General features: G+C 49.7%; 11 protein-coding genes across 11 annotated transcripts; 2 read left to right on the top strand and 9 right to left on the bottom strand.

Moving 5' to 3' along the window:
- Nucleotides 1-707: 707 nt before the first annotated feature.
- Nucleotides 708-1,188, top strand: APS2 (AP-2 complex subunit sigma; the record flags this gene model as incomplete). Its single annotated transcript, XM_044822387.1, has 2 exons — nt 708-739; nt 789-1,188. 2 exons carry the CDS (start codon nt 708-710, stop codon nt 1,186-1,188), a joined length of 432 nt encoding a protein of 143 aa, XP_044683720.1.
- A 234-nt stretch (nt 1,189-1,422) lies between these two features.
- On the bottom strand, nt 1,423-2,257 carry J7337_004694 (uncharacterized protein; the record flags this gene model as incomplete). Its single annotated transcript, XM_044822386.1, has 2 exons — nt 1,423-1,707; nt 1,844-2,257. 2 exons carry the CDS (start codon nt 2,255-2,257, stop codon nt 1,423-1,425), a joined length of 699 nt encoding a protein of 232 aa, XP_044683719.1.
- A 767-nt stretch (nt 2,258-3,024) lies between these two features.
- J7337_004693 (uncharacterized protein) lies at nt 3,025-3,995 on the bottom strand (the record flags this gene model as incomplete). Its single annotated transcript, XM_044822385.1, has 2 exons — nt 3,025-3,882; nt 3,972-3,995. 2 exons carry the CDS (start codon nt 3,993-3,995, stop codon nt 3,025-3,027), a joined length of 882 nt encoding a protein of 293 aa, XP_044683718.1.
- Nucleotides 3,996-4,629: 634 nt separating this feature from the next.
- Nucleotides 4,630-7,839, bottom strand: J7337_004692 (uncharacterized protein; the record flags this gene model as incomplete). The annotated part of the gene is made up of 4 exons (XM_044822384.1): nt 4,630-4,838; nt 4,894-7,191; nt 7,254-7,450; nt 7,505-7,839. The coding sequence occupies 4 exons, from the start codon at nt 7,837-7,839 to the stop codon at nt 4,630-4,632; spliced, it is 3,039 nt and encodes a 1,012-aa protein (XP_044683717.1).
- Nucleotides 7,840-9,044: 1,205 nt separating this feature from the next.
- On the bottom strand, nt 9,045-10,015 carry J7337_004691 (uncharacterized protein; the record flags this gene model as incomplete). The annotated part of the gene is made up of 3 exons (XM_044822383.1): nt 9,045-9,341; nt 9,392-9,916; nt 9,971-10,015. The coding sequence occupies 3 exons, from the start codon at nt 10,013-10,015 to the stop codon at nt 9,045-9,047; spliced, it is 867 nt and encodes a 288-aa protein (XP_044683716.1).
- Nucleotides 10,016-11,517: 1,502 nt separating this feature from the next.
- Nucleotides 11,518-12,134, bottom strand: J7337_004690 (uncharacterized protein; the record flags this gene model as incomplete). Its single annotated transcript, XM_044822382.1, has 4 exons — nt 11,518-11,621; nt 11,677-11,772; nt 11,836-12,031; nt 12,087-12,134. The coding sequence occupies 4 exons, from the start codon at nt 12,132-12,134 to the stop codon at nt 11,518-11,520; spliced, it is 444 nt and encodes a 147-aa protein (XP_044683715.1).
- A 1,253-nt stretch (nt 12,135-13,387) lies between these two features.
- Nucleotides 13,388-16,282, bottom strand: J7337_004689 (uncharacterized protein; the record flags this gene model as incomplete). Its single annotated transcript, XM_044822381.1, has 3 exons — nt 13,388-15,066; nt 15,116-16,141; nt 16,195-16,282. The coding sequence occupies 3 exons, from the start codon at nt 16,280-16,282 to the stop codon at nt 13,388-13,390; spliced, it is 2,793 nt and encodes a 930-aa protein (XP_044683714.1).
- A 1,440-nt stretch (nt 16,283-17,722) lies between these two features.
- J7337_004688 (uncharacterized protein) lies at nt 17,723-18,351 on the bottom strand (the record flags this gene model as incomplete). The annotated part of the gene is made up of 2 exons (XM_044822380.1): nt 17,723-18,022; nt 18,082-18,351. 2 exons carry the CDS (start codon nt 18,349-18,351, stop codon nt 17,723-17,725), a joined length of 570 nt encoding a protein of 189 aa, XP_044683713.1.
- A 675-nt stretch (nt 18,352-19,026) lies between these two features.
- On the bottom strand, nt 19,027-20,426 carry J7337_004687 (uncharacterized protein; the record flags this gene model as incomplete). The annotated part of the gene is made up of 5 exons (XM_044822379.1): nt 19,027-19,092; nt 19,143-19,284; nt 19,337-19,546; nt 19,596-19,917; nt 19,967-20,426. 5 exons carry the CDS (start codon nt 20,424-20,426, stop codon nt 19,027-19,029), a joined length of 1,200 nt encoding a protein of 399 aa, XP_044683712.1.
- A 1,365-nt stretch (nt 20,427-21,791) lies between these two features.
- On the bottom strand, nt 21,792-23,152 carry J7337_004686 (uncharacterized protein; the record flags this gene model as incomplete). The annotated part of the gene is made up of 6 exons (XM_044822378.1): nt 21,792-22,112; nt 22,169-22,664; nt 22,716-22,812; nt 22,863-22,874; nt 22,923-23,006; nt 23,053-23,152. 6 exons carry the CDS (start codon nt 23,150-23,152, stop codon nt 21,792-21,794), a joined length of 1,110 nt encoding a protein of 369 aa, XP_044683711.1.
- A 557-nt stretch (nt 23,153-23,709) lies between these two features.
- J7337_004685 (uncharacterized protein) lies at nt 23,710-25,249 on the top strand (the record flags this gene model as incomplete). Its single annotated transcript, XM_044822377.1, has 2 exons — nt 23,710-23,925; nt 23,984-25,249. 2 exons carry the CDS (start codon nt 23,710-23,712, stop codon nt 25,247-25,249), a joined length of 1,482 nt encoding a protein of 493 aa, XP_044683710.1.
- Between the last annotated feature and the right edge of the window lie 115 nt (nt 25,250-25,364).

Below are 25,364 nucleotides of genomic sequence, written 5' to 3'. Positions count from 1 at the left end.
GGGGAACTATGTCATTGCTTTTATAAGTGTATTATATTAAGATGATAAGAGTTTTCCAAGACGAGAGAGAGAGGGGGAGCAATCGTATAATAATGAGCCGTGGGAATAAGCAATTGATTGATGCAAAGCCATGGAAACACAGTGAAACAAAACGATGCTTGACGAAAACTTGGAAAGTGCCGGAGATGGAACATCGGCACACGACGCTAAGGCAGGTTGCCCACGCGATGTGCCGAGACCTCGACTTCCATCTTTTATGGTCAATGGCACTGTATCCATTACAATTGGCTTCTATGAGAAGGACACTGTTGTAATTCAGAGCCGCCCTGTTAAATCATATCTGTGAACGAGAAAATAACCAATTTGAAGTCATATCAACATTTTTGCGGGGGAATAAACGGCCCCAGGGCCCATCTGCACCTCAGCCAAGCCAAGTCTGGTTGCACAACACAAACAGGGGGTAAACGTGTCGGGTCGGGTGCTAGAAACCGGGGCATCCCCCAGGGTCTCTTAGTGGCAGCCTTGCAGCTCTTCAGTGGCTTCACCCCTACCACGCTCAACCAATCAGCACCAACCCTTGTGTTCCGTGACAGCCTCCTAACAACGTCGGCTTATCCATGCCACCATTGATCTCTAGAATCTACCCTAGCTCTCTTCTCTCAACCGGCTTCCTCTTGTCTTGAGCTTCAGCCTTACCAGAATTCAAGATGCTCTCTTTTATCCTCATCCAGAACCGACAGTACGTTCTTCCCAACCCCCGCAATCTCTCGGTACTGACTGCTTCTCAGGGGCAAGACTCGTCTCGCGAAATGGTACGCCCCTTTTAGCGACGAGCAAAAGATCAAGCTCAAAGGCGAAGTCCATCGCCTCGTCGCACCCCGCGATCAAAAATATCAATCCAACTTTGTCGAGTTCCGCAACAACAAGATCGTCTACCGCCGCTACGCCGGTCTTTTCTTCTGCGCCTGCGTCGATACAAACGATAACGAGCTCGCCTACCTAGAGGCTATTCACTTCTTCGTCGAGGTCCTCGATGCCTTTTTCGGAAACGTCTGCGAACTTGATCTTGTTTTCAACTTCTACAAGGTCTATGCGATTCTTGACGAGGTGTTTTTGGCGGGCGAGATTGAGGAGACGAGTAAACAGGTTGTGCTTACACGGTTGGAGCATCTCGACAAGTTAGAATAAGACCGACGCTTGGTCGAGGTCTGTAAGGCCGTGGGAATAGGGGGGATATTTTGAAATACTGCTTCATCTGGCCGAAATTGTCATTTGCATATCATACGGGCAGGCAGGAGTTGAGGCGTTTCGTGGAGGCATCCACAATATCGAGAATATACCATCATCGCTGCTTTGTCCTTTTTATCCCAAACTCCCGCTAGAAGAAGCTTGACTTGGATATTCAAACGACCCTTGTTCGACTCATATCGTCAGGTCGATGGGGAACGAGATCGTGCCGGATCCTTTCAAACCCAACCTGGGGCTATTACCACCAGCAGCGTCGAGCCTCGCCTTTTTCTTCGCTGGTGCGTCCCCATGTTCTTCCTTCATGTCCGACGGCCTAGTCTCTTCGGCTTCTGTATTTGTATCTCCAGCAGTCTCTATGCTCGAGAATGGGATATCTTTCGTCGGCCAGTTCTCCAGAGCAGATTTGGTTTTTGCATTATTGTACTCATCAAGCTTTCTGATTTGACCGCGAGTCTTGGTCTACAATTCTTAGCAGAGGAACCCCCAATCAGCTTATCCACTTACATTGTGATCGCGCTGTCGATGCACGGCTCCAACCAAGTTAGAGGGTGGTTTGGACCATGGTTTCCTATACCTGTTAGCACGATATCCATACCCATGCCAGCTGAGCATCATACTTGAGTTTCAGGAACTGATGCTCTATTTCATGACGTAAAGAATTTCGCTTCTCCCTCCACTGTTTTCTTTCCTCGTCCAATACAGTATCCTCGTCATTGCTTTTAGCCCACAAGGTGATGGCATACTCAAGCGATACCCCCCAAGAGTCCACATAGGAAACCCATTGCTCGACGACCTTGCTTTGGAGACGCTTTTTTATCGTAAAATCTTGGTGAAGAAGCCATCTCATGTAAATTCTCCCCATGCTCTTAACTGCGAAGTTGTGAGGTGTCGCGTCAAAGCTTCGTTCGAGCATGTTCTGTTCCAGTTGAGCCAGTTGTGATACATCTCGCAGGTTACGAAAATTGAGGGTGTAGCGGAGAGTGTGACGAAGGTTTTGTCTTGATGCCATTGTCTTCGTATACCGTGGAGGTCACTGAAGAGAAAGTTGTACTTGGAAAGACTGAGTGATTGGTGAATACAGCTAGGTATTCCTATACCTGTATTAGTAGATTGATAGAGTCGAACAAATAAGCACTTTTCGGAACGTGATTGAAAGGAAGAAAGTTGAAACAGAAGAAACGCGGGGAGTCTGAAAGTAAATACTCCAGGCAATGTTGAAAAGCATAAGGTACCTAGGTAGTCGCAGCTCACAAGTGATTGAGTTCGTCTTCAAAGTCTGCTGATGCGTCCATAACCATCAACTGTATCAGGCCAGATAAACCTTTGTCAGACCTGACCGTAAAACAAACCACTCTTGCAGGGCCATGTTCACTGTTCCCTGCTGGAATAATCTAGCTCGTAGTCGAAGCAAGGGATCCTGACTGGTTATCACAGACAACTATACACATCTATCTTGCATCTCGGTGTAGGGTACCGAATTAGCAAAGGCCTTTGTATTAACATCACGCTTTTGTTCTATGGTTAAATCGTAGTGAATAGTGTGACACAAAGTCCACTGTCCACCACTCAGTATCAATGCCCCCTGATCATAGAACCCGCACAGCGACATATTCACTCTGACGATGTTGAAGCGCGACCCTCACTGAATAGACCATTCATCTACTCACTATCATCATATTCTTAAACACAATTCACAGGCTCACAACACTTGTTCATCAACAAAATAAACCTTAAAAACTCCACATGGCGCAATATCAACACTCCATCCATAGCACCTCATCGCTTCTTCAGCGCCGCAAACCTTCTCTCCAAGTCCCCAAGATCCGGAATCGATCCATCAGGCTCGCCCTTTCTCGCTGCTGGTTCCGCCTTCTTACTCGGCTTCAGCTCTACTGAACCAAGCGTCACCTTGGGATGTATGTTGTCGGTCGTCATCCGCGGCGGTGTCACTGTCAAAGGACTCGTGGGACCGCCACCAGCTAGCTTCTTGACTGGTGTGTTTAACACTGGATCTTTGGAATCTGCAGCGAGAGGTGTTTCGAGGACCTTTTGCTTCTGGCCGCCTTGGTCGTCGTCGTCATCATCATCGTCGTCGTCGAGGAGTTCGGGGGGTGGTGAGACTGCTTCCCGCTTGGGCCAGTCTACTCCGTATGCTCTGGCGATCTCTTCCAGGTATCCCACCACAAGCTCTTCGCGCGGGGGCGTGACGCTGAGTTTCTTGACAACCTTCTCGTTGACCTTTCCATCTGTATTCTCCGTCGCCGCAAGGACATAGTCCTTTCCATACTTCTCCGCAAATAGCGTCCTCACCGTAGCCAACTCTTTAATCTCCGTCTTGGGCGCTGCATATATCAGACTCTGAATAGCCTCCTCCAAACCAGGATCGACAGTATGACCTTCCATCAGCCCAGCACGAGCAAGTAGCAATTCGCAGTAAAGCTCGAGCATCTCGTGAAGCTCGGAGGTGATGTCAGATCGAATGATGTTCTCGACGCGAATGCGGGCTGAGTCTTCCTTTCCGGCCTCGAGGAGCTGAGCCATGGCTCGTCGCGCTGTCTTTCCAAGCTGCTCATCGCGCTGTTGAACCATGCGCAACCTCGCGATGGTGAGCTTTAGCTGAACCTTGAGCTTTGTCTATGGATTGGAAGCAAAATGTTAGTTGATACTTCGACTGGCGCATCATGGCATTGGATGCGATAGCGGGGAAGCGGGGGGCAACGGACTATAAGATTAGCACCTGGCGCCATGATGAGCTCACGAAGAGTGATATAGCAAAGGTTGGCTTGGTATAGAGAAGACGAGAGAGAACGAGGCCTTGAGAGAGAGTAGGCGGCGGTATAAAGGTGAGATTGAGATACAAAGAATGTGGAGGGGTTCAAGTTGGGCACATTCAGTCGAGTTGCTGTAACTGCGCTGTAGTCTAATAATAAGGCAGCCTGTCCTTGTCCTGCCTTGCGAACGCCCAGACGCTATGAGCTCATTGCTTGAAGCCTTAAAGCCCCACTATAGCTTCACCTCCATCATCCACATCCGGATCAAGCCGAAGCTCAAGACTTCAGGCAACCTCAATTATTCATGTCAGTGAAGGAAAACAGTAATTGTCAAGTATAGGCAGAAGCATTCTCCTTGCAATGCAAGGTCTTGTGATAATTAATGTACACCAATACTTCCATCCGTAAATATTTAGGTATACAGCTCGTCTATGTACCAATAGCCATCCCAGTTCAAAAGGCTATCTCATAGCTCCAGATGATCTCAAATAATAGAATCCTTCATCGCCATATAACGCCGTACCCTAATCCCAGTGATCCCAAATGAAGCCGTGGTTGTACACTCCCTCTGTCGGCGAGGGATCTGCAGCTCTACAAGCAGATGATGCATCTACTCCATATCGGCATCCTGTGCAACCGGTACTACACCATCAGTTGCCTCTCCTTTAAACACGTCGTTGCCTTCGTACGTGACTCTTCGCCATCCACAAGCCTCCTTGTCGTCCTTGATCCATTCCATCGTGGGGAAGTAGTGATCATTCTTCTTCATTGTGATCACCCACGGCACACAGTCAAAGGTTACAGCTTTGAGTCGGAAGTCTATTATATGTTAGCTTTCCAATTGCAAAATTCCCAGAAACAATGGTTGACTCACAAGTATTGTCGGGGATTTCTCGGGTCGCGGCAATGAAAGAGTCGAGATCGGGTGTAGGAGTACCATTCACATGAGTAATGAAGTTGGTTGGTGCAACACCGTACTGATAGGCAGGCGATCCACGAATTCGACTAGAGACGTAGACCTCACTGTGCAGCTTGCTGATCTGTTGTCGAACAGCCTGGTGGGGTCTATGAAGGATGGCACCACAGAAAGAAACGGCATGGTTTGTTTCCATGTCGTCTGCTGCCACTGTAGGAAGTTGTAGGTGCATCTCCTCACACTCTCGCACAATAACCGCGTCCAGCAACTCATGTGAGTACATCAAGTCAAAGTCAGAGATGGTAGTGCAAATCTTGCCGTTCAGCGTGAGGATGATATCTCCTTCGAGCAGAGATACTGGGTGGTTCTCGCGCTCAAAAGTTCGCTTGCTGACCATGAACAGTTGGTGATGAGATCGGTTGGTCTGGGTAACCTTCTTGATCCACTCATCGGAGACGCCCATGACGGATGCCTGAGCCATCTGGACTGATCTGAACTCGACGGACAAGATACGCAGCTTGGGGTTGATGCCCTTCTGAACTGACTCTACAACAGGGAGCAGAGTCTTGGTGCCAAGGCCCAGGTAGTACTCTTCGTCGCGTGACGTATGATGGGAACGCTCTCCCAGATACGACAGCCACAGAGCCTGGACAGTACCGTCCGGCGCGACAAGAACACCACTGTTGCATGTCGAACCGAGGTTGCTATCAATCGTGATAGCATCAACATTCACAGCACGATAGCGCGGGGCGCCCGAGTTGGCGGGAATGGCCACCGCAGTGATCTCGGTGACACTTGTAGATCCATGAACAACGCGCCCAATCCTATTGTAGCCGAGGAAATAGGTCTTGGCGCCTTGAGTGAGAACCTCGTTACTCAGACGAGCGCTCATGACTGGCGCATCGACGAGTGAGGGATCGTACTGAATAATGGCGTAGTTCTGAAGGGGATGTAGAAAGACAACCTTGCCTTCAACAATGATGGAGTCAGCAATAGTGACAGTGATATCGCAAAGATCATACGGGACAATGGCCCTGGAGATCAGAACGAGACCCTTGTCTGCATCAATTACAAGACCCATACCCCAACGGCGGTTCTTAGGGAAACCGTCGAGTTTCAAGGGCATAGTGCAGTTGATGTGTACAAAACTGCGGATGAGGTCGGCAATGCCTTGGTGTGGCATGTGGTCCAGTTCAATAAAAGAGGCGGATCGTCGAGTGGGTGGAACAGGAGGCAATGGGTCTCCCAGGTCAGTGAAGTCCCAAACTCCCGACTCATCGTTTCGAACAGCAAGTTTCATCTTGGCCGCCCAGTGTCGGTCAATGTAGGCAACGGTGGTGTTGAGAGTGTGAAGGTCACGAAGGTGTTTGTAAGTGACAACAACTCGCGCGCGATCTGGGATTGTCTTCATTACTTGGATGAAAGTGTCAAGGTCTGGCACCTTCTTGTGGTCAATACTCTGAACAATCCAGCCGTTATCAGTGTTATCAAATCGGAATGAGCCAGCTGATTCGCAAACGTAGACGCCCTGGACAGCGACGGCATAGAGTCTTGCTTGCTGGTAGGACAAGTCGTGGAAGCTGGCGCCTGCCACTGAAACGAATCGGTCAGGGGTAATCTTGTGAAGATCTCCAACCTCAATCTCGACTTCCACGTCCTGTCCACCACGCTGCAGATGTAGCTTGATGGTTTCACCAACGCTCGAATCCATAATGTCGTCCAATCGAATAAACTGGGTGATAAGTTCGCCGTTGATCTTGATCAAAACGTCACCTTCCTCGATCTTCTTGTCTGAAGGGCCCCGGGGGAGGACAATCTCAGCTACAAGCATGTTGGTCTCCTCCGGAAACTTCTCACGCATGGCAGCCTCCCATTGAGGGCTTAATCCCAACCTTCTGCACTCATCAAAAGGCTTGAGAAGGAACTGGCACTGAATATCGCCACGTGTGACAGGCTTGCCGTTCTGAATGCATTGCAAAGCACGGAGTGGTCGATCCAATGGTAGAAAATAATCTGTCGAGGCTCCATCAGAACGACCGCCAGCTTGGAGTGCGACAGCGCAACCGTCTTTGTTCACGACAGGACTGCCGGAACTTCCTCCACTAGCAGCGGCGTTGGCCTGGTAGTAGCACGTGTTGAAATCGCTGTATCCCTCGCCATATTCCGGGGCATTTCGATCCAGGCGACTAATGATACCTGACAAGATACTTAGCTTTTCGCCAGCATCGTTACCGACGACTCGAATCTCGGTTCCAACTGTGCTTATTAGTAATGGTTCTCGGCCGTGATCGGAGTCGCGGGGTTCTTGGGGTCCTTACCCTTTGCGAGGTCGGGTCGCAGCTCTAAGCCATCAATGTGCATATACTTGATCGCCTTGGGATCGTATCGTAGAATACCAAAATCGTGAACGGGGTCGCGGTAGACGGGGTAACAGTCGACTTCTTCGTGGTTGTCGAAGACACAGTGGCCCCAGAAGGGACCGGCGCCGACAACGTGACGGTTGGTCAAGATGTATCTGCAGGGCCAGATTAGAGCCTCTTCTCAGTTGTTATAGGCAGAGATTACACACCCTTTCTCGGAGTCAACAACATAGCCAGTGGCTTCACTGGTCAAAGCAGAATCGGTATCGAAAGAGCAGGTCTGGCAGAACCTGATGGCGACAACGTTGCGCACCACCTTCTGGATTGTATCCTGCCACTCTCCTAAGCTCCCTGGTGTTCCAATATACATAGCGTGAGGGTGAAGTTCGTCGGTCATGTCTGAGTGATCGTCAAATTCAACAATGTCTGGTGTGTTATCGTTTGGGGAATGTTTTCCGTTGATGGTTTTTTTGGAAGGAGGAGCTTCGTCTGGCGAGCCCGGGGCCTTTCTTTTAGCCCGGGCTGAAGAAGTTGCGCCATTCATGATTGTTTTGATTTTCTGTGATTTGCGATGGCAAACGCGACAACGACGTTGGTGAAGGAGAGCGCGGGTTTGGTTCGTGGTTAAAGGGGATCGAAAGTTGACAACGTCACAGAGAGACAGGGATCGCAAACAGTGACGGGACTGAGACAACAGCGCGGGTAACGACAGGCAAACAGAGATGACGGGAGGAAAGAGGGGGTTAGCGATTAAGTAGAGATGTAAGAAAATCAAAGAATGAGTTGATAAGGTAGGATTAAAAGGGTGAACTCATGAGGGCATGTGATAACAGAGAGGCCCAGGCTTGGGAGGGAGATGCGATGCGATGCAATCTGGGGAAAATTTTATGATGGCCTGGCCTCGAAAGTCCAGTCCAGTCGGTGATTGAGTGGATCAGCTGCAGCGGCGGGATTCCAAGGTTACAGGGGAAATCATACCCTCAAAAGCCGCTAAACGATGCAAGCGCCGTCATTCCCGCGGTGCCTAGGGTGCCTTCGGGTGCCCTTCAAGGTCTGACCCGGTCCCACTAGCCAGTAACTCCGCCCGAAAAGACAAAGAGGTTGTGGGTGTGGTCGAGTCGAGATGGTGTGCCACATAGAGACAATTGGGACGACAGATGACCAGTCAGATGGGGGGATGAGATGGTGGGCGATTGAGACTTTTGTACCTATTTTGCTCACCTAGATTGCCAATATCAAGCTTATGAGTCCTAGATCTCTGTATAATGCAACACATCGCAGACGACACCTGACCTTGTAAGTATGTGAGGGTCGTATTTAGATGAGACATGGGCTTACGACGACCTACAATATATCTCTAGAGTCATAGATCATTCGTATACAAGAGATAATTCAAATATATCTTATGGAGCACTGATTGACTGCAAGCAAAAGACAAACATGGTGTCTCACTGTTCCCCCTACTCGAGTCTCCTCACGTCTCACACATCTACCCAAAAACCACTGCTGTCCTCCCTCATGTAACCAAACCTGCATCATCTATAAGGGTCGCTCCTCAATCCACGAGGCCTTTCCATGTATGCATGTCCAAGACAGCCCGCTGCCGTCCGAGACACGGAAATAAACGTGGAGGGTTCCCAACCCACAAGATCCTGTGCTATCCTATCATTGTTGCACTGCTTCCCGATCCAGGTGACCACCAACGTGTCTCGTGCGATCCTCTCTTGCATATGCATATCATACAAACATTCAGAGCCCCTCTCTTCGCCTCGACGGCCCAGACTCGAACAGCTCGTCGATCGTTGCCTGCTGCTTCTCCGGAGACATGCAGGTAGGCCAGTGGACGAGATGTCCTCGTCGCTTCTTGACAAAGGAGCTGTACAGGAGCCATGCGAAGAATACAGCTGTGACGCTGAGTGCTGTTGGGTTGTGGAACTGACTGGGTGACGAGAATATGATTGTCGACGTGTATGAACACATCTCGAACACATTTTGCCAACTTGCTTCCACAGCAGAAAAGGCTCCTCGTTTCTCTGCCTCAACTTCCTGCAATGCGGTCAGCAAAGTTCCTCAACTCACACCACAGCAGAACTAACCTCTTGAACAATGACCTGCCCAGACAGATCTACCCCCCAAAGTCCGATCCGGCTCAACATTGAACCACAGACAAGTCCCAGCGTCGATACCAGGACGTTGTCAGCATATCGCCAGAATATCGATACACCGACAGCCAAACACCCCAGTTCCCAGCTGAGGAACCAAAGACCGGCACGAACAGGTCCAATTCTCTTCATTAGCCACGGACCAATCCATGTAGCGAGAACCTCAAGAGTAACCGAGACTGTCCTCATTGCAGCAATCTGAGCTGAAGTATATCCACTCGCTAACAAATATGTAACCATGACTCCACCAAAAGACAAAACTGTACAGTAAAGAAGCGCTATTGAGAATGAGGGTGCAAATGCAGGGTGCGTAAAGTAAAGTCGAAGATCGCTAAATGTCTTCTGTATAGCCTTTTTAAATGACATCCAGGCATTCTGACGAGTCTGCTGTTCTTCATTCTGTGGTATAATAGGGGGCGTAGTCTTTGGCTGCTGTAGTTCTGGCACTTGATAATAGACCTGTCTAGGTTAGAGGAGATCATGTTGAGGTTGTATGAGTCGTATATGACTTACTTTAGCAATGGTGAAATACTCAACAACAACTGAAGCACAGTTCATGGCTAAGTTGACAAGAATGGCTGTTTCTGTGGAAACACCATCTAGTATGCCTATGAAGAAAGGTCCAAGTAGCTTACAAACAAGGTCAATTCGCCTCATTTGCGAGTTCATGGCTATAAGCAAGGTATATTAGTAACATCCATAAGTTATTTGGGGGGAAACATACTTCTAAGTGCAGTAGTATCTGAGTGTGCCACAACAATAACCCAATCTCTTTCCACTGACACAAGATTCATGATAGCTGCCAGTTTCTCAATGCATGCCATGAAGATCAAGGCTGCAAGCAAGCCGACCCGCAGCTCATCTGAAGGGCTATCATGCCTACTGAGGATGAAAAATATGATGCATGAGGCAGCAACAACAAGTCGCTGTGAGACTACTCGGGTTAGGGTCACTGGTCATCGGGGCTTCTAAAGACCTACCGATTGACAGTCTCACCGTATTAAGGCGGTCTTTCCGGTCGATATAACTCCCGACCCATGACGACAACGTAATCGCAGAAGCACCTCTCACTATCGAGTATATCGCAAGGGGCATCAAGGTTCCAGGAAATATCGATGCAAGATATAAGACGCTGCCGAATTCGAAGACGCGTGAGTTCCATGTTGAGAGGGTATGAGATATATAGAGCCTTCGCGCACTTCGGCTGAGCGTCCATTCGGGGTCGGTATGACTATTGTTACTAGTAAGGCTTTCATTATTGCTGCTGATTTGGCTTAATGATTGATACTGCGAATGAATGACACCAGTTGATGAGGTCGGTGATGTTGCTAGTAGAGGCGCCGTTTCTGCGTCTTCGACACCGGTAGCTGAAGCCATGATCGTCAATTCCTCAATTCTTCAATCTAGCAAGCAATCACATCAGTACTAAGCAGGGAGACACTTGAGGAAACTTTGGAATTATATATAAAGTAAAGTTGAGTCTATTAATTGAAGGTTGTTGAGGAATGGCCAATCGCTAACTAGCATCTCGCCTGATTCTTGGTTGTCGGGTTCTTTAAATGCCGGCTCCATCACGATCTACTCCGTAGCAGCCCCCACAATCCGACCTAACGTTAGAGTCGGCCCAATCCCGATCGACTTCACCTAGAAAGGCAATATCTAGGCGACTACATCAAACAAACACTTCTTTATGCTTGCAATATCTATTATTGGAGACCTGCAATAACATTGTTTTCGTGCTACTAGGAAGTCAGTGTCGGGGTCGGAAAGGCATCGCAACTTTCTAGCTAGGACTTCCTCAATCATCACACATTCAAAGACTCTAGAAATATTGCAGAGGCAGTATATGTTTCTCAGCTCATACGAATACCAGCTTCCATAGTCACCCATGTAGAATATATATGGAGCTCTTCTGCTGTCCCCCTGCTAGATGTCCACTAACACCTTTTCATCTGAGTTCTAGCAGATAGCATCAATAGGTAGTTGAGATTCCCTTCTTCCTGTCTCCTCTGAAAGTTTGGCGATGACGTTCTCCGGCACCATAGAGAAAAGATGGGAAGCTAGATCTCTCCAGTGACATTGCCATCGTCGTCCATCTCCTCATCTTTGACGGTGGCGTCGCTGAGCTCCTTCTTGACGGCCTTGGACTCACTGTCGGGGGTCTCTGTTACTAGTGTTAGTAAAAGGCTTGATATGAGGGCTAGGTAGGGTCGACTTACTAGGAGCGCGACGCTTACGAGGGGTCACCTTGGGCGTCTCGTAGGCATCCTCTTCATCGGATCCGCCTTTCTTGGGTTTGGGGACCCGCTTGCGAGCTAGATGAAGGGGTTAGTTAGTCTACTAGAATATCACGACTAGAAGGGGGGCATATGACTTACGAGTCACCTTCTTAGCAGGAGTTGAAGGAGAGCTTCCATCGGTTGACTGGGCCTTGAAGGCCTCGATCTTTTTGTTGAAAAATGTCCACTGATTCTGGAGACTCTTGACGGTGCGCCCCTCCATGTTGATCTCCGACCAGTTGATGGACTTGCCCTCGGGCTTCAACTGGGCGATGATACGCAGAAGAAGCTCGTTCTGTTGCAGTTGTTAGACCCCTTGCAGATAGATCGGGGATATGATTGGGACTTACCTTCGCCTCATCGGTCCAGGCGTTGGGCTTCACAGCAGCGTCAGACATTGCGTCAATTATCTGTGTCGATCTTCTGGGATGAAAGAAGTAAGGGTGGTGCCGAGCGCTTCAAGATAAAGCGCAGATGAGAAGAAGCGGTAGGTCCTAGCAAAGACTTTGCAGATAAACCGCAGACGTGAGGATGTGAAGGTGTGAGGTGAGAAGATGGAAGAAGAAGGGAACTCCTAAATCTGTTAACGGGAGAACTTAAATCCTAGAAATTCGAAGTAAGGATGTGAGAAGGCGTTTGAATAGAAGAGTAGAAAGGGTTGAAAGGTAGTAAACAAAAGGACACCCCTTCACTAGACAATTGCAGAAAAGCAAACGGCTCCTACAAAAGATCAGACGAAACGGCCATTGCAATGAACCACCCAACGCACTCCGATTGTAGTCCGAGGGTCACCAGAAAACGGATACAAGAGAGGAACAATAAGATGAATAACAACTAGAACTTACCTATTGCGTTGCTGAAGCTAGCAAGACTGTTCTTTGTAAGGATAAAGAACCTGTTGACTGAAGGGTTTGGTGAGCAGGGACGAGCCAAGCTTGTTCTTCTGCCTCGTACGTAAGAAAAAGATGTGAAGAAGAGAAGGAGAGAGAGAAAGGCAGAAAACATGGAGGATGGGAATTATATAGCTCTCACGATCTCAGAGAGAGAGAGAGGGCAGCGGATGAATCACGCACAAAGGTTCTCAAATCTCAAATCTCACAACCCGAGCCAGGGGCTAGTGCACTGCCGCGGTGAATCTGCCAGTGCCAGACACTGCCAAAGCCTTGAGAGGTATCATCTCGTCTATTTCTATGGTTAACTCGTGCCAGCATATACACGTCCTGGGATTCCCATCTCCAAAGACCAAATCGCTGATGCCCGTGGAGCTCCGGTCTCGTCTGTAGCGAGAACGCCCTCGATGCAAATCGCCCAGTTGCCACTGCCTAGTGATCAACGACAAAAACCACTATCAAACGTAACACATCGCAATGCAATGCAATGTAACATAACTGCCAGCTCCACGCACCATATGCTTACATCGCGCCTGTTGCCTCCCAGATCCAGAACCTGCTATCCTCGTCATCTTGTGGACTCCTGTAGAAACCCCGAAAAATCACTCTGTATCGCGTTGCTATATGTGGTATCCTCTCCAGTGATCGACAGCTAAGTAGTTAGTCTTCTTGGTATCCCATGTTGACGATTGAAAAAAGACATTCAGACGAAATTCGACCCAATCCATAAACTGTCAACTCCGCAAAGCAAAACCAATCAATTACTTCATCTTAATTCGAAACGCCATGAATTCTCGGAATCGGTGCTCATGCTCCTCACATGCAGCTGCCCAGCGTCGACGAACATCCATATCCTGTTCGAGCCAGTTGTAATACTCCTGAATGTCAGCATCACCCCGGTTCTCCAAGAATGAATACCCCTTTTCTTCCCGGGTACGAGTGATGTGCGACTTTCGGGTGGCAAAATGGTCGACGACTTGGGCGTTGAACGTGTCCCATTGCTTCAAGTATTGCTCAAAGTCTTTGACATATGTCTCCCAAGTGAGCGCGCTCGGCTTAACGCCGTTGACAGTAGCCGCAGCTGGGATTTGGGGAGCAGTAGGTGCTGTCGGAAAGATCAATGGGTGGACCTTGGGTAGCTTCATTGGAATCTGAGGCGCTGCTTTGCTTTCAAATGGCAAATTGTCCTTCAGGTCAGAGAAAGACTTCAAGCCGGAACTCTGTTGAGTGAATGGTGCCACATTTCTGAGGTCTGCCAAGCTTGCTTGGAACTCTTCGCTATCTTCAGATCCCATGTTGTTCGGATTGAATGCCTTTACGGGACTCTCAGGTCTGTGCTCGTTACCATTGACAGTGTCAACATTGCCAGGCCGCCACTCGGGTCTGGTGGGTTCGACGTGGATGTTTCGGGCAGCATGCGGAGCAGGTACCGCTCCCGGAGCCTGGTTTGTTCCAACGGGTTGCTGAGGTTGGTTCACAGGCTGGGCAGGCTGTGGTGAAGGCGTAGTCTGAACTGGCTGGGGCGAAGGTACCTTGGGGGGTCGAGGTGGCGGCATGGAAGACGGCGCAGGAGGAGTATCTATGTCCATAGCCTGGGGACTCTCAGCAGCAGGTGGTCCTTCTTGCACCTTTCGGCCACGCCATTCCAATACCTCATCTTCGCTGCTGCTGTCGTCCACAAGATTGACATAGCTTGTTGTCTTGGCCGCCTTCGGCTTTCGTGAGGTTGCTCGTGTAGACCGCGTGGGAGATACAGACTTTGAGGGCTGAGGAACAAATGTTTGAGGACCAAAGTCCCAACCTGCAGGGTTAAAGGCCGACTCGGGCTTAGCAGAGTCGGATTTCTCAGCATCAGACATGAAACTTGGTGTACTCTTGCCGCTCATTGGGGGACGCTTCCCAGGGGATTGGCGGCCTGGCTTTCGGGGCCTACTTGGGCTGCCCTGTTCAGCTCCACCAGCATTGAACTCCCATCCAGCAGCATCTTCTTCGTCAGCGAAACTAGTGTTAATATTGTCAGTACTTCGTCGGGAGAACCGATGGTGGTCAGGTGATGTCCGTGAGAAAGTGTCATCATTGACAGGGAAACTAAAGCTGTGCGAGCAGACTTTGTTAGCACAATTCGGCATGCCGGGGGTTTTAGAGTCGCGGTCTTGGAGCTTCGGCTTCTTAGCAGGGCTGTCAGGACTCGCGTTGTTGATGAGTTGCCGTAAGAGCTCCTGTTGCTGGCGCTCAAACGGAGTCAACTGATGTGTTGAATCCTGTCTACCACTAGGCGACGACTGAGAAGGCTTGAAAGGAATTTCATATAGGCAATGATTCCCCAAGGAATCATACCCGTGGTGACCACGACACTTGTTGGAACTCTTCAGGATTGGGCGGCTGGATGTTGTAGAAAATGGATTGGCATACATTGTTGGACCACCAGGTGAATCAGTTGCTGTCTCATAATTAGTAATAAGATGCTTAAATTGACGGCTTTCACTGACGCTTATCATTTGCGGGAAACTCGGTGGCCTGCTGGCTAGGTCCCAGTGGAACACTCTTGAAGCCACTGCGAGTTTTCTTCAACGGCGCCTTAGGGCGGTCTGCCGGGTCCCGAGGTATCGAAGGTTGTTCAGGAGCCTCATCATTCAAAGGAACGTCCTGAGCCTTTCCACCCTTCGGTGTACTGGCGCTGCGTTGTCGGCTGGCGAAAATGAAAGGTTCCTTTTTAGAGGCAGATTGGCCTTGGCGAGTGGCTTCCCGAGTACTCTTAGCCCGGGTTATTGAGATGCCATCGAATGGGTTAGTCTTTTCGCCTCCGTTTGACGACGCATAAGGAGTGCTTTGCCGGGGGTCGACTGTGCTGTCTTGGTCTCTAAATTGGCTTAACGGATCAGGCATCGCAGTTGGAGGCGGCCGTTGGGGAATAGGAGGTGGTTCTTGTTGTGGAATGTCAGAGCCAAATCGCTGTGCATATCGTTCCGAAGCAGGTCTCGAGCTGTAGTTGCTACTTGATACGGGTGGCTCATCGCCCCCTGCTGTCCGAGGATGGAAGCCTGTCTTTCGTGCACCAAATGAGGCTTCTTGACGTTGTCTGGCAGATTCAGTCCGTGGTGGCGGAGGGGGAGGGGGAGGTCGTGGTTGGTCGTTCGCTTTGGCAGATGCACCCTTTCGCATATTTTCAAATGCTCGGGCAGCATTCTTCTTCGATTCGGCATCTGATGCTGTATACTGCTTTGCAGTTGGAGGAACTCCCGTAGAAAAGCGTTGCCATCTTTGTGCGCCCGATGGCGGAGCTCGAGGATTTGCATTGTTGCGTCGAGGAGGGGGCGGATACTGGGCGCTGACATTTGACCACGGGTTGCCCTTAACACCCGAAGCACCTGGAAATCTACCACGCCCTCGCAAAGCATCGTGCTTGGCCTTCTGTTCAGGGTCGGAAAGAATTTCGTGCGCCGTTTGAATGATCTGGAACTGTGTGTTCACTTCTGCCTCTCGTCCAGGATTACGATCTGGATGATATTTGAGAGCTACAATTCGTGTCAGCGGCTGTACGAAAAGCAAGAGCTTCGTTGGTCTGTACCAAGTTTCCGATATTGTTTTCGAATTTCCGCAGCGTCTGCCGTCGGCGGCAGCTCTAAGTCTGCATAGTAGTCTCGGGGTGTACCCATCGTGATGAAAGGGCCCCGATCCACTGGTAATTAGGTTCACGCAACCTCAAGAAATGAACTTGTACTCTTGAAGGGTTCGGGTATCAACAATCGAATAGTTTGTGGAAATGCATGAAGGCTGTCTTCGGTATCGTTTGTATCGGGTGGCGTTTCAGGTCCACGAGGGATTTGTCGTTGTTCTCTGGATGTAGGCGGAGCTCAGGTGAATGAACAGGTGAAGTCGAAGGGTGATACACTTGAACTACCAGGACCCTAGTTCACGAGGCCGCGTTGAATGGCTGTGGCTCAGCTCCAGAGATCTTTAGACCCTGAATTTGGCGGCAGATGTTTCGTAACGCCTCTTTTGAGGTGGCTTTGCAAAGAAGTGATCTTGGAATGCGGTAATTAATCTTGTTCCTGAATTTGGAACCTGTTGGCGCAGCTGAAGCAGATTCCTGTCAGAGTATCATTCGGTTGCTGGCGCATGAGGTGTGTAGAAGAAAACAAACATGTGGCGGGGTCCTGTATTTGTACCAGCAACCACCTTAACCCCAGAACCCCACTAACTTTAGTGCCTAGGTACCTTAATAGAGACTCCAGCTGCTATTGTCTACAACTCCAACAATGAGCTATCTATCATCCGAGTTAGTTAAGTTATGTGATTCATATTACTATTCCAGTGAGAGAAAGTGTTCTATCAGATGGTCTCTCTGTCTAGTCTGTAAGATATTGAGTTTATGGTATTCCTGTTAATAAATCTTGAGATGTCCATGCTCATATAGCTTCAACTGGACCCCTAAAGCTTTGGGTTACCCCAGTCACGCACAGGAACACAGGCCAATCTTGAATTTCGCTTTGGTTGTATCCGGAGGCCTTCTGGCACTTCTAGAGCTGCGCTAGTTCGTTGCTAGACATTCATTTCCTGACAATCTCCCCAGACCATCGCCACAAAGCCACGCAAGCACTGCCACATCTCTGACTATCAGCTTCACATGAGGCTTGGCTGGTAGGTGTAAATCTCAGAACAGATCTGAGGAACAGGTGAAGTTAGAGTGAAATGTTTTTGAGTACTAGATAAGTGTTTTAGTGTTATTAGACTTATGACAGATATTCAGGCAAAGCGGCATCTTAAGTCTTTGGTGGCAACATGGCAACACTGCTTGAACTGTTTGGGCATGTGATCAACAGAAGATAATCGATGTGTAGTAGAGCCGGGTTGGTGGCTTACATGCAGAAGCGTTGATGCAGATCTTACAACTCGATATACAAGCACCTTAGATTCTTGCACTGGATAACCTAGTATCGTTACAAATACAGGATTGTCTAAACATGAGTATCATAGAAGAAAGCAGGACACTCGTCCCCATCAAAATGGCACGCGACATGACACCACCGTCAAAACAATACAATGCTTGGCCACCTTGGTATCTACTAAGTTATATCATGCGTCTTTGTATCCTATCAGCTCCCCTGAGCTGCCTTCTCAGCCGCGAGCTTAGCCTCCATCTTCCTCCGCGCCGCAAGAATCATCTCATCCCTCCTCCTCTGCAGCGAAGCTTGCCTCTCGTCTCTGTTTGAGCTCCATCCCTTGCCCTTGACGTCCTGCTCCTCCTGCGACGCAGTATCCAACTTGTCCTTGAGGTTATACCGGGTGATAAGATTCGGCTGCGCTGGCTTATCCGGCTGTCGAGATGCCGTCGCTGCGCTGCTGCTCGGTGCGGACTGGCCCGGAGGGGGCGGCGGTTGGAAAGTCACGGGGGGCTAGTGGTGATACTTGTCAGCAAGAGACCTGAAAGGGCAATAGCACAGGTTCAGCATACCGTGTCCAGTCGTCCTGCTAGTATTCGCTCTGTCGTGCTCTGGATGTTTCCTCCGTTGCGCTGGAGATCCCATAGAATACTCCGTCGATCCGCCTGCGGAAACATTTGCTGTATTCTCTCGACCGCAATCTCTCTCGACCGGAGGAAAGCTTCAGGGGATCGTGTGGGCTGAGGTGGCGACGGTCCTCCAAAGAACAGATATCGTATTATCAATCCCGAGACGACCAGGATGGCCAGTAGATATGGCAATGAGATTTGGTCGTCCGCCATGATGTATGAGCCGCAAGGAAGAGGCGGACGTGTGAAGGAATTGTAGGAGGGCTACACAGGTTCGACCGAGAATAGGTGGCCGTCCAAGAAAGATGCCGAGATGACGATAAGTATGTACAGTTGTAGTCCCACGAGCTAGAGACAGCTTCCATTGGGTCGTGGGTCGGTGGCATGAAATAAGCGTTGCTCTTACGGCAGCGAGCCCACCTAGAAAGACGGGGCGCTACGTCAAATTGCATGTGGGGAATCCTCGGCTAATCATGTCAATGACCGAACTTGATATGATTGATATCAGAACACAAGGATGCCTTCGGGCACATTCAAATTCTAATTCTTGTTAGTAGAATATCATGATTGAAGTCAAACCATAGCCTGTTATCATATCCGGCCACGGTGAATTCCCAAACATGTCACAACATTCAAGGCAAACAGTCATTGCGCAGAACTGAAAAGCATCATTTATTGACACGACAGTCCGATATCCAGGCGATAAGCCAGCCCTCAGTGATGGAAGAGCGTTCATTCATAACCCAGGTCCGATCCCATCCCCACGAGAAACAGTTGCCCTGTCTTGATGCCGTAACGCCCCTTTATACGTTTCTCACGTATCAGTCACCCATGCACACCTGTTCCAAAGGAAATTCTCTCCAATCGTGGTGCTCAGTACTCCTCCTATCAAGGCACAACCTGTGCCTGACCCAGTGTTGTATCTAGATCGCCATAGTGTAGAGTGAGTTCTTTCTGTGCGCTTGTTAGATGATATCGTCTAGAACCCTCCGAGATGCACATACACGCTCTTTGCGCCAGGAGTTTGTGTCCCAGACAACGTAATAGCCTCGCTCATGGTTAGGACTCAATATTTGAGGAGTCATGTGCTCGTCCTTGGTCAACCAGATCTGGTGTTTCTTGTGCCACCTCCAGTTTCGTGAATGTCTATCAACAAGTTAGCTGTTTTCAATAGGTGCACAAATAGGTTGTCGCCTACAGCTCAACTGCAGCCATTTGTTGCTTTACATCTGCCGTACAGCTGTAAAAGATCCAAAATAGCGTCTCTTCGTTGAAGCTCTGAATTTTACTCTCGATAGGTTGCACATTTGTCACATTATAACAATCCGGCAATCGAAATCTTCCATTGGAAAGGACTGGCCGAGGAGGTGCGTCATCAAACAGCGAGTAGATCTGAGTCGAAAACAACCTGAGAAGCATGTTAGCAAGGCCTCATCGCTAGTCTCGAAAAGACAAACTCTTGAGAATTGATGTCAAGTCCCAGCGAGTTGGGGTCCATTCCCACAACCATCGCGTGGTAGTCAGGATAGTTGTTCATCAGCGTTGTCAAGCCCTTGAGACCCCACTTGTCAGATGCTGGCATACCCTCCAGAGGGTCAATGACGTCCTCAGTATCGAGTCTCTTTTGCATGGTTTGTGCCACATAATTTGTGGCGCTATAGTCCGCGTTGTTATAATCCGCTGCGTTAGAAGCATCGTCTGGCACCGCATCCTCCTTGGAAGACTTTTGTTGGGGCTCATCCAGGCCAGGAGGCTTGCCGTCTTGCGGTCTTGAAGAGCCTGGGAAAGTAAGCATTTGGAATCGCAGGCAATAAGGACAAAAACCGACCGGGGGCTCCAATGCCAGGCGGCGACCTGGCCTCATTTGCTCGACTGTTGGCCGACAATGCGTTCAGAAGACCATTCCCCCTATTGCTTGCCGCCGGTCCAGCGCCGGCGGCCTGAGAGCTGAAGCCCAGAGATGACATCAAGCTCGCCGTCCGATCTGATCCCATCTCGCCATTCGAGGTCTGATTCAGTGGTGGAAAGTCGTCAACGCTGCTTGATTGAGTTTGTTGTCCAATGTTGCCTTGGTTACCGAATCTGAACCCGCCCTGCCCTCTGGAAGAGGTGGGACTGAACATATCATCCTGGCCACCTTGCTGAGGGGTAGCTTGGTTGCGCGGACTGGGACCACCCAGGTTTCGCGATCCGGCTGTCGACCACATAGACGACTGGTTGGGGTTCGACATCTGCGCGTTGTTCGATAATGATGGGAATTCGCTAGACTGCATTAGCAAGCGCGTCATTGTGACCAGCTTCGATTCGAATAACTCAATACCAGAGAGGTATTGAAGCTCCGATGACGTGTGCCGCAGCCATATACGTACGATAGGTCGAGTGATGTTGCAGGTTGAGATCCCGACAAGCTCTGTGCGAAGCTCACGTTTCCGCCAAGTTGACGAGCAGCGTTTTGGGGACCTGCTCCCGCCATGGGAACCCCTCCAAACGCCCAGCCAGAGTTGTTATTCCCTATATTTGTCGCCTGGTATTAGCCTTAGGCCGTCCTCGATGCGACCCAGCCAAAATAACAGCGCGGAGATCGCAATCACTTCTGAAGCGCATACCTAGTTTTCCGTTCGGTAATCGGCTCGTTCCTGCTCGTCCTGGTTGTTGGGGTTGCTGTTGACCTCCAAAGCCTCCAGGCATCCCGCGGAGTGTCTGTGGCACTGCCCCTACGATTCGATGACATCGTCAGCGTTATCCTGTCATTGCTCGCTTGCTTGCTTATTGCTTGACCATCCAGACTCTGCCCATGGCAATCTCTCCGACATGCCCCCAGCCTGATCCTGATCCGCGTTTAGATCCATTGAAGCGATCGTGGCGACATCCGAACAAGGTCAATGAGGGTCGCGGAGGGGTTGAAAGCCGTCAAGGGAGTTTCACAAGGCTCGTGAGCGTAAGTGCTGGCGCACAGCTCTCTCTCGCGTGATGATGTGCCGAAAAAATACGAAAGATGACGAAGGTTTTTGCAGATTTCGCTGGCAGCGCGGGGTCTGGGCTGCGAAGGAATAACGTCGTGGGGGGTGCGTCCTACCTGGCCTATTCATGATTGACTATAGAGGTTTGTCGCGATCAACAAAGCGAGTATGCTGCTGGAATACAATGTTGTTAATTCGAAGTGTCGTAGCAAGAGGGTTCGTTCGGTGCGACGTCGATGCGTTTTTATGCGGAGGTTGACAAAATGGTAGGGATGTTATTTGTAGATGCGATCGTTTGCTTTCAGAGCTGGCCTTATTCGCCTGGGGCTTTAGGTTTGCTACCGGTTGGAGAAGGGCTCACTACTCACTGAGAGAGAAGGCTGGACTTGAATTGGAATGAGGTGGAATGGACGATGATCCGGGCGGGAATAAGTGGGGACCCTTCAACATCATGGCAAACATTGCCAACAAACAACGCCTACAAACACACCGACCTATGAACAATAGCCTCTATAAGACACTGTGAAACGTCGAATGATCACATTTATTAATATAGGCGAGAATATATGTCAGTCGATTTCTGTTCATTCAGCCAACCTCAACTGCTTCAGTCTGCACTCAGTCGTAAGAGCACTTGTGAAAGACCTCAGGCATCATAGAGTTATCATGCACCTCTGTTCTTTACTCTAAAGACTAGCTCAGGGCCTTTTTTAAACTGTCTTCAAATCCAACACCTGCTACGTTCCTTCCAATCAGAATAATCTTCCCCTCCTTGGGCGTCTCATCTCCCAACGGCCCGTCATTGATCTCAAAGACCTCCCTCACCCCCTGCAACATCTTGACCTCTCCATTGGCAAACACAAGCCGTCCCTTGGAGCGATGAATCTCGAAATCACCCTCCTTTTCATCTTCAGGTAATTTGCTGTCCCACAGCACCGATCGTAGCCAACGATCAACTGTGTCCAGTTGTCCTGGCTCAAGGCGGCCAACGGGTATGGTGACGGTCGATATGGTCTGAGCGGTTAGCTACATAACCTCTTACAAATATCATATATCAGGCGGGAACTTACAGGGTCGAGATGACTGTGTCCCTTGGCATTCGCGTCTGACTCATTGAACTGGTCATATGCGTGCAAATCAAGCAGGAATCCTTCCAGTTGAGGGACCACACTCCTCTCCGTTACATGGATTTTGGCAAGTCCATTGATCGACTGGATTCTCTCTTTGACCTGGTCGAGTTCCGTCTCAGTAACCATATCGGCCTTGTTGATTACGATCACATCGGCATGGGATATCTGAACGTGTGCTGTAGTCATGACAGGGCCATGACCGTGGTCGTCGTGTCCTTCGACAACACCATTGGGGTCGTCAAGACTGAGCAGGATATTCTTCGCATCTACGAGCGTGACTATTCCATCCAGGTAAATGGTGCTTCCGAGTCCGTCGTCTACCCAGAAGAGGGGAGCTAAGTTTCCAGGGTCGGCTAAGCCAGTTGTTTCGAGGAGGATGTAGTCAAATGCACCCTTCTTTGACATGAGAGACTCTATCGCATTGACTCCTGTATCCCTGAATCCAGTTAGCATTTTAGTATTTGGCTGCCGTAAATTCATAACGTACTTTACGGAACAGCAGATACATCCATTGCCAACTTCTAACCATTCTTCAACCTGCTCACCACCCTTGTTCACAGTAAGGGACTTTTCAATGTCGAGCGCTGCAGTACGACTTAGAAACGTAAGGACAATCTCACACCTGAGTACTTACAGTCTCCAAATTCTATATCATGTTAGTGGCTGTTTCCAACAAGTCGTGGTCCGTCCTAACCATTCATGATGACAGCGATCTTCTTGCCATGTTGAGCTGTAAGGATGTAATTTAGCAAGGTGGTTTTACCAGCACCAAGATATCCTATCAAATATTAGACAATGAGATAAATAGTGGCTAGTAGTACTACCTGTCACAATTGTGATAGGAACCTTGACTGTGATCTCCTCATCCACATCGTTGGCGGCTATATCAACCAGCTCTGGCGGGGCATCGTCATCAAAATCCATGACTGTTGTTGTTAACGTTTGGCCGTTTGGATCAAGCTTTTCTTTGAGTTCAGGGACGCTTGGGAAACAGCTTTAACGGCCGGCGAATATTGAATTCTTTTCGCCGTGGGTTTAGAGTCTTCTCGGTCAATAAGAAGCACTCACAAAATATCTTGAAATCATGCATTCAGAGGCTCCATGAGTATAAGTTGCACGGTCCCCCTTAGCTGCATGCGACGGGCATTCTTTGTTATGCATATAGCGAATCCCCACCCTAAGGTAGGCCCCGGGTGAGCTTGGGTATCCCTGCTCCGTCTTCTTCTGGGGCGGGGGTAATAAACCTGCTGACGCTAGAGCAGGGTGTCAAATTTAACTGGTCTAAAAGTGTCCTAAAAATACACTAAAGTTACCTCAATCTTTTCGTCGCTTAAGATAATGGTCTTGGGTTTTCTTTCCTCCATGCCAGCCACTTGTCAACCCAGAGCAGCCTTGTGTGATATTAACCGCCCAGCTCCCCAGATCTTTTGCGCCCAACATCGCGAGTTTTTATTAGCAACGACTTCATATTTTTGCCAGCCATGTCTTTAGCACCGAGCTCCCCTAGGCTTCCAAGCCCTCCGCCAGCTGCAGAGATTCAAATGGCACCCATGTCTCCTTCGGGCGGTCCTGCAGCCAGTCTTCATACGACACCCCAGGAGCAATCGCAGCTTGAAGCTAGCTCTAGACGGCGGATACACCCAGGAACAAAAGCAGCAGATATGGCTGCTGGTCCTCCTCTGATACCGCTACAAGAGGTACCTTATTTGCGCCGTCATCATAATATGCCGGTACCTTGATGCTAACATGAACCAGCTCGACTCTGCATTTCAACTCCAAGAACACCTAGCCGCCCTCCACTGCTACCACACGTCCTCCAACACCCAGCCGATCACCCGCGGCACCGCGCTACAGCTCGCGACACCTCCCAGTGGCGTCGACCGGACCATCTGGCTCTATGAGCTCTGCCGCTTCCTCATCTCGCAATGCAACTCCTTGATCGTTGGCTTCCTCTTCGACACCCCCCCATGCAGTGCGAGCACGTGCCCTGAAATGCGCGCTTCCGAATGGCAGTTCCTCTGCGCTGTGCACGAGCAGCCCAAGAGCTGCTGCGCCATCGACTACTGCTGTCACACCCTGGACTGGGCTGCCAACGTTGTGACCGACCAGAAGATCTTCCCCAGCCGCTTTGTCGTCCACAATGACAACCACAGTAAGAATGTGGGTGTCAAGAATCTCGTCAATGTGTTCCGCAGGTTGCATCGCATATTTGCCCATGCCTGGTTTCAGCATCGTGGTGTGTTTTGGTCTGTAGAGGCCGAGACAGGACTGTACGTCCTGTTTAAGACTGTATGCGACTTGTATGATCTGCTGCCTGCTGAGAACTACAAGTTGCCTCCCGAGGCGGAGGGACTCGAGGCACCCCATACTGAACAGGAGCCCGAGAAACCTCCTCCCACCATTCTCAAGCCTTCATCTCATCAACGAGGCCCTCCTGCCGAAGAAGACAACATGCATCCAACAAGAACAAATACTCGACGACACATTCGAAGTAGTCCTTCGACGGGAAGTGCTGTAACAACTGTCATCGAAGCCGAGGAGGAGGAATCCACTGGAGTTTCCAGGAAACTAAAGGATATGCACCTGACCGCTCCCTCACCCGTGGAGGAGGAGCCAGAAGTGGCCGATGTCCCTGTTATTGTTGAGCAATCAGTCATGGGAGAATCCGGGGCACAGTCCCGCAGTTCCCAAGCTGAGAAAGCAAAAGATGACGACGATGATGATGACGATGAAGACGAAGAAATTGACGATGATGCCGACCAGACAGTTGTCGGGTCTGTTTCGGAACAAGACTCTGCAAACGATGTCGATACTCAAACGGATGAACATAAGCCAGCCGCGGACTCTGTTGAGCCAGCGCAATCTACAGATACGGGCGCTGCAGAGGACGAGCCAACAAAGGAAAACGCCTCTGTAGACGCATCACCAGATGCGGATGCCCCTGAATCCTCAGAGGCCAAGGACAACTCCTCAGAGGATGCGGCAAAGACCACAGATACCAAGTCAGAGGACGAAACCTAAAGGGCGAGAAGTAATAGACGGATCAAGGCGATATCCATTTGATTCCATATCTTGTCTTTCAGGATATGGTAGTATAGCATGGTAGAGTTACCTGCCCACTGTATAATAACACAAT

Source organism: Fusarium musae, chromosome 3 (genome assembly GCF_019915245.1).
Source record: "Fusarium musae strain F31 chromosome 3, whole genome shotgun sequence".
Taxonomy (NCBI): Eukaryota; Fungi; Ascomycota; class Sordariomycetes; order Hypocreales; family Nectriaceae; genus Fusarium; species Fusarium musae.
This window is presented reverse-complemented; position numbering and strand designations above follow the sequence as displayed.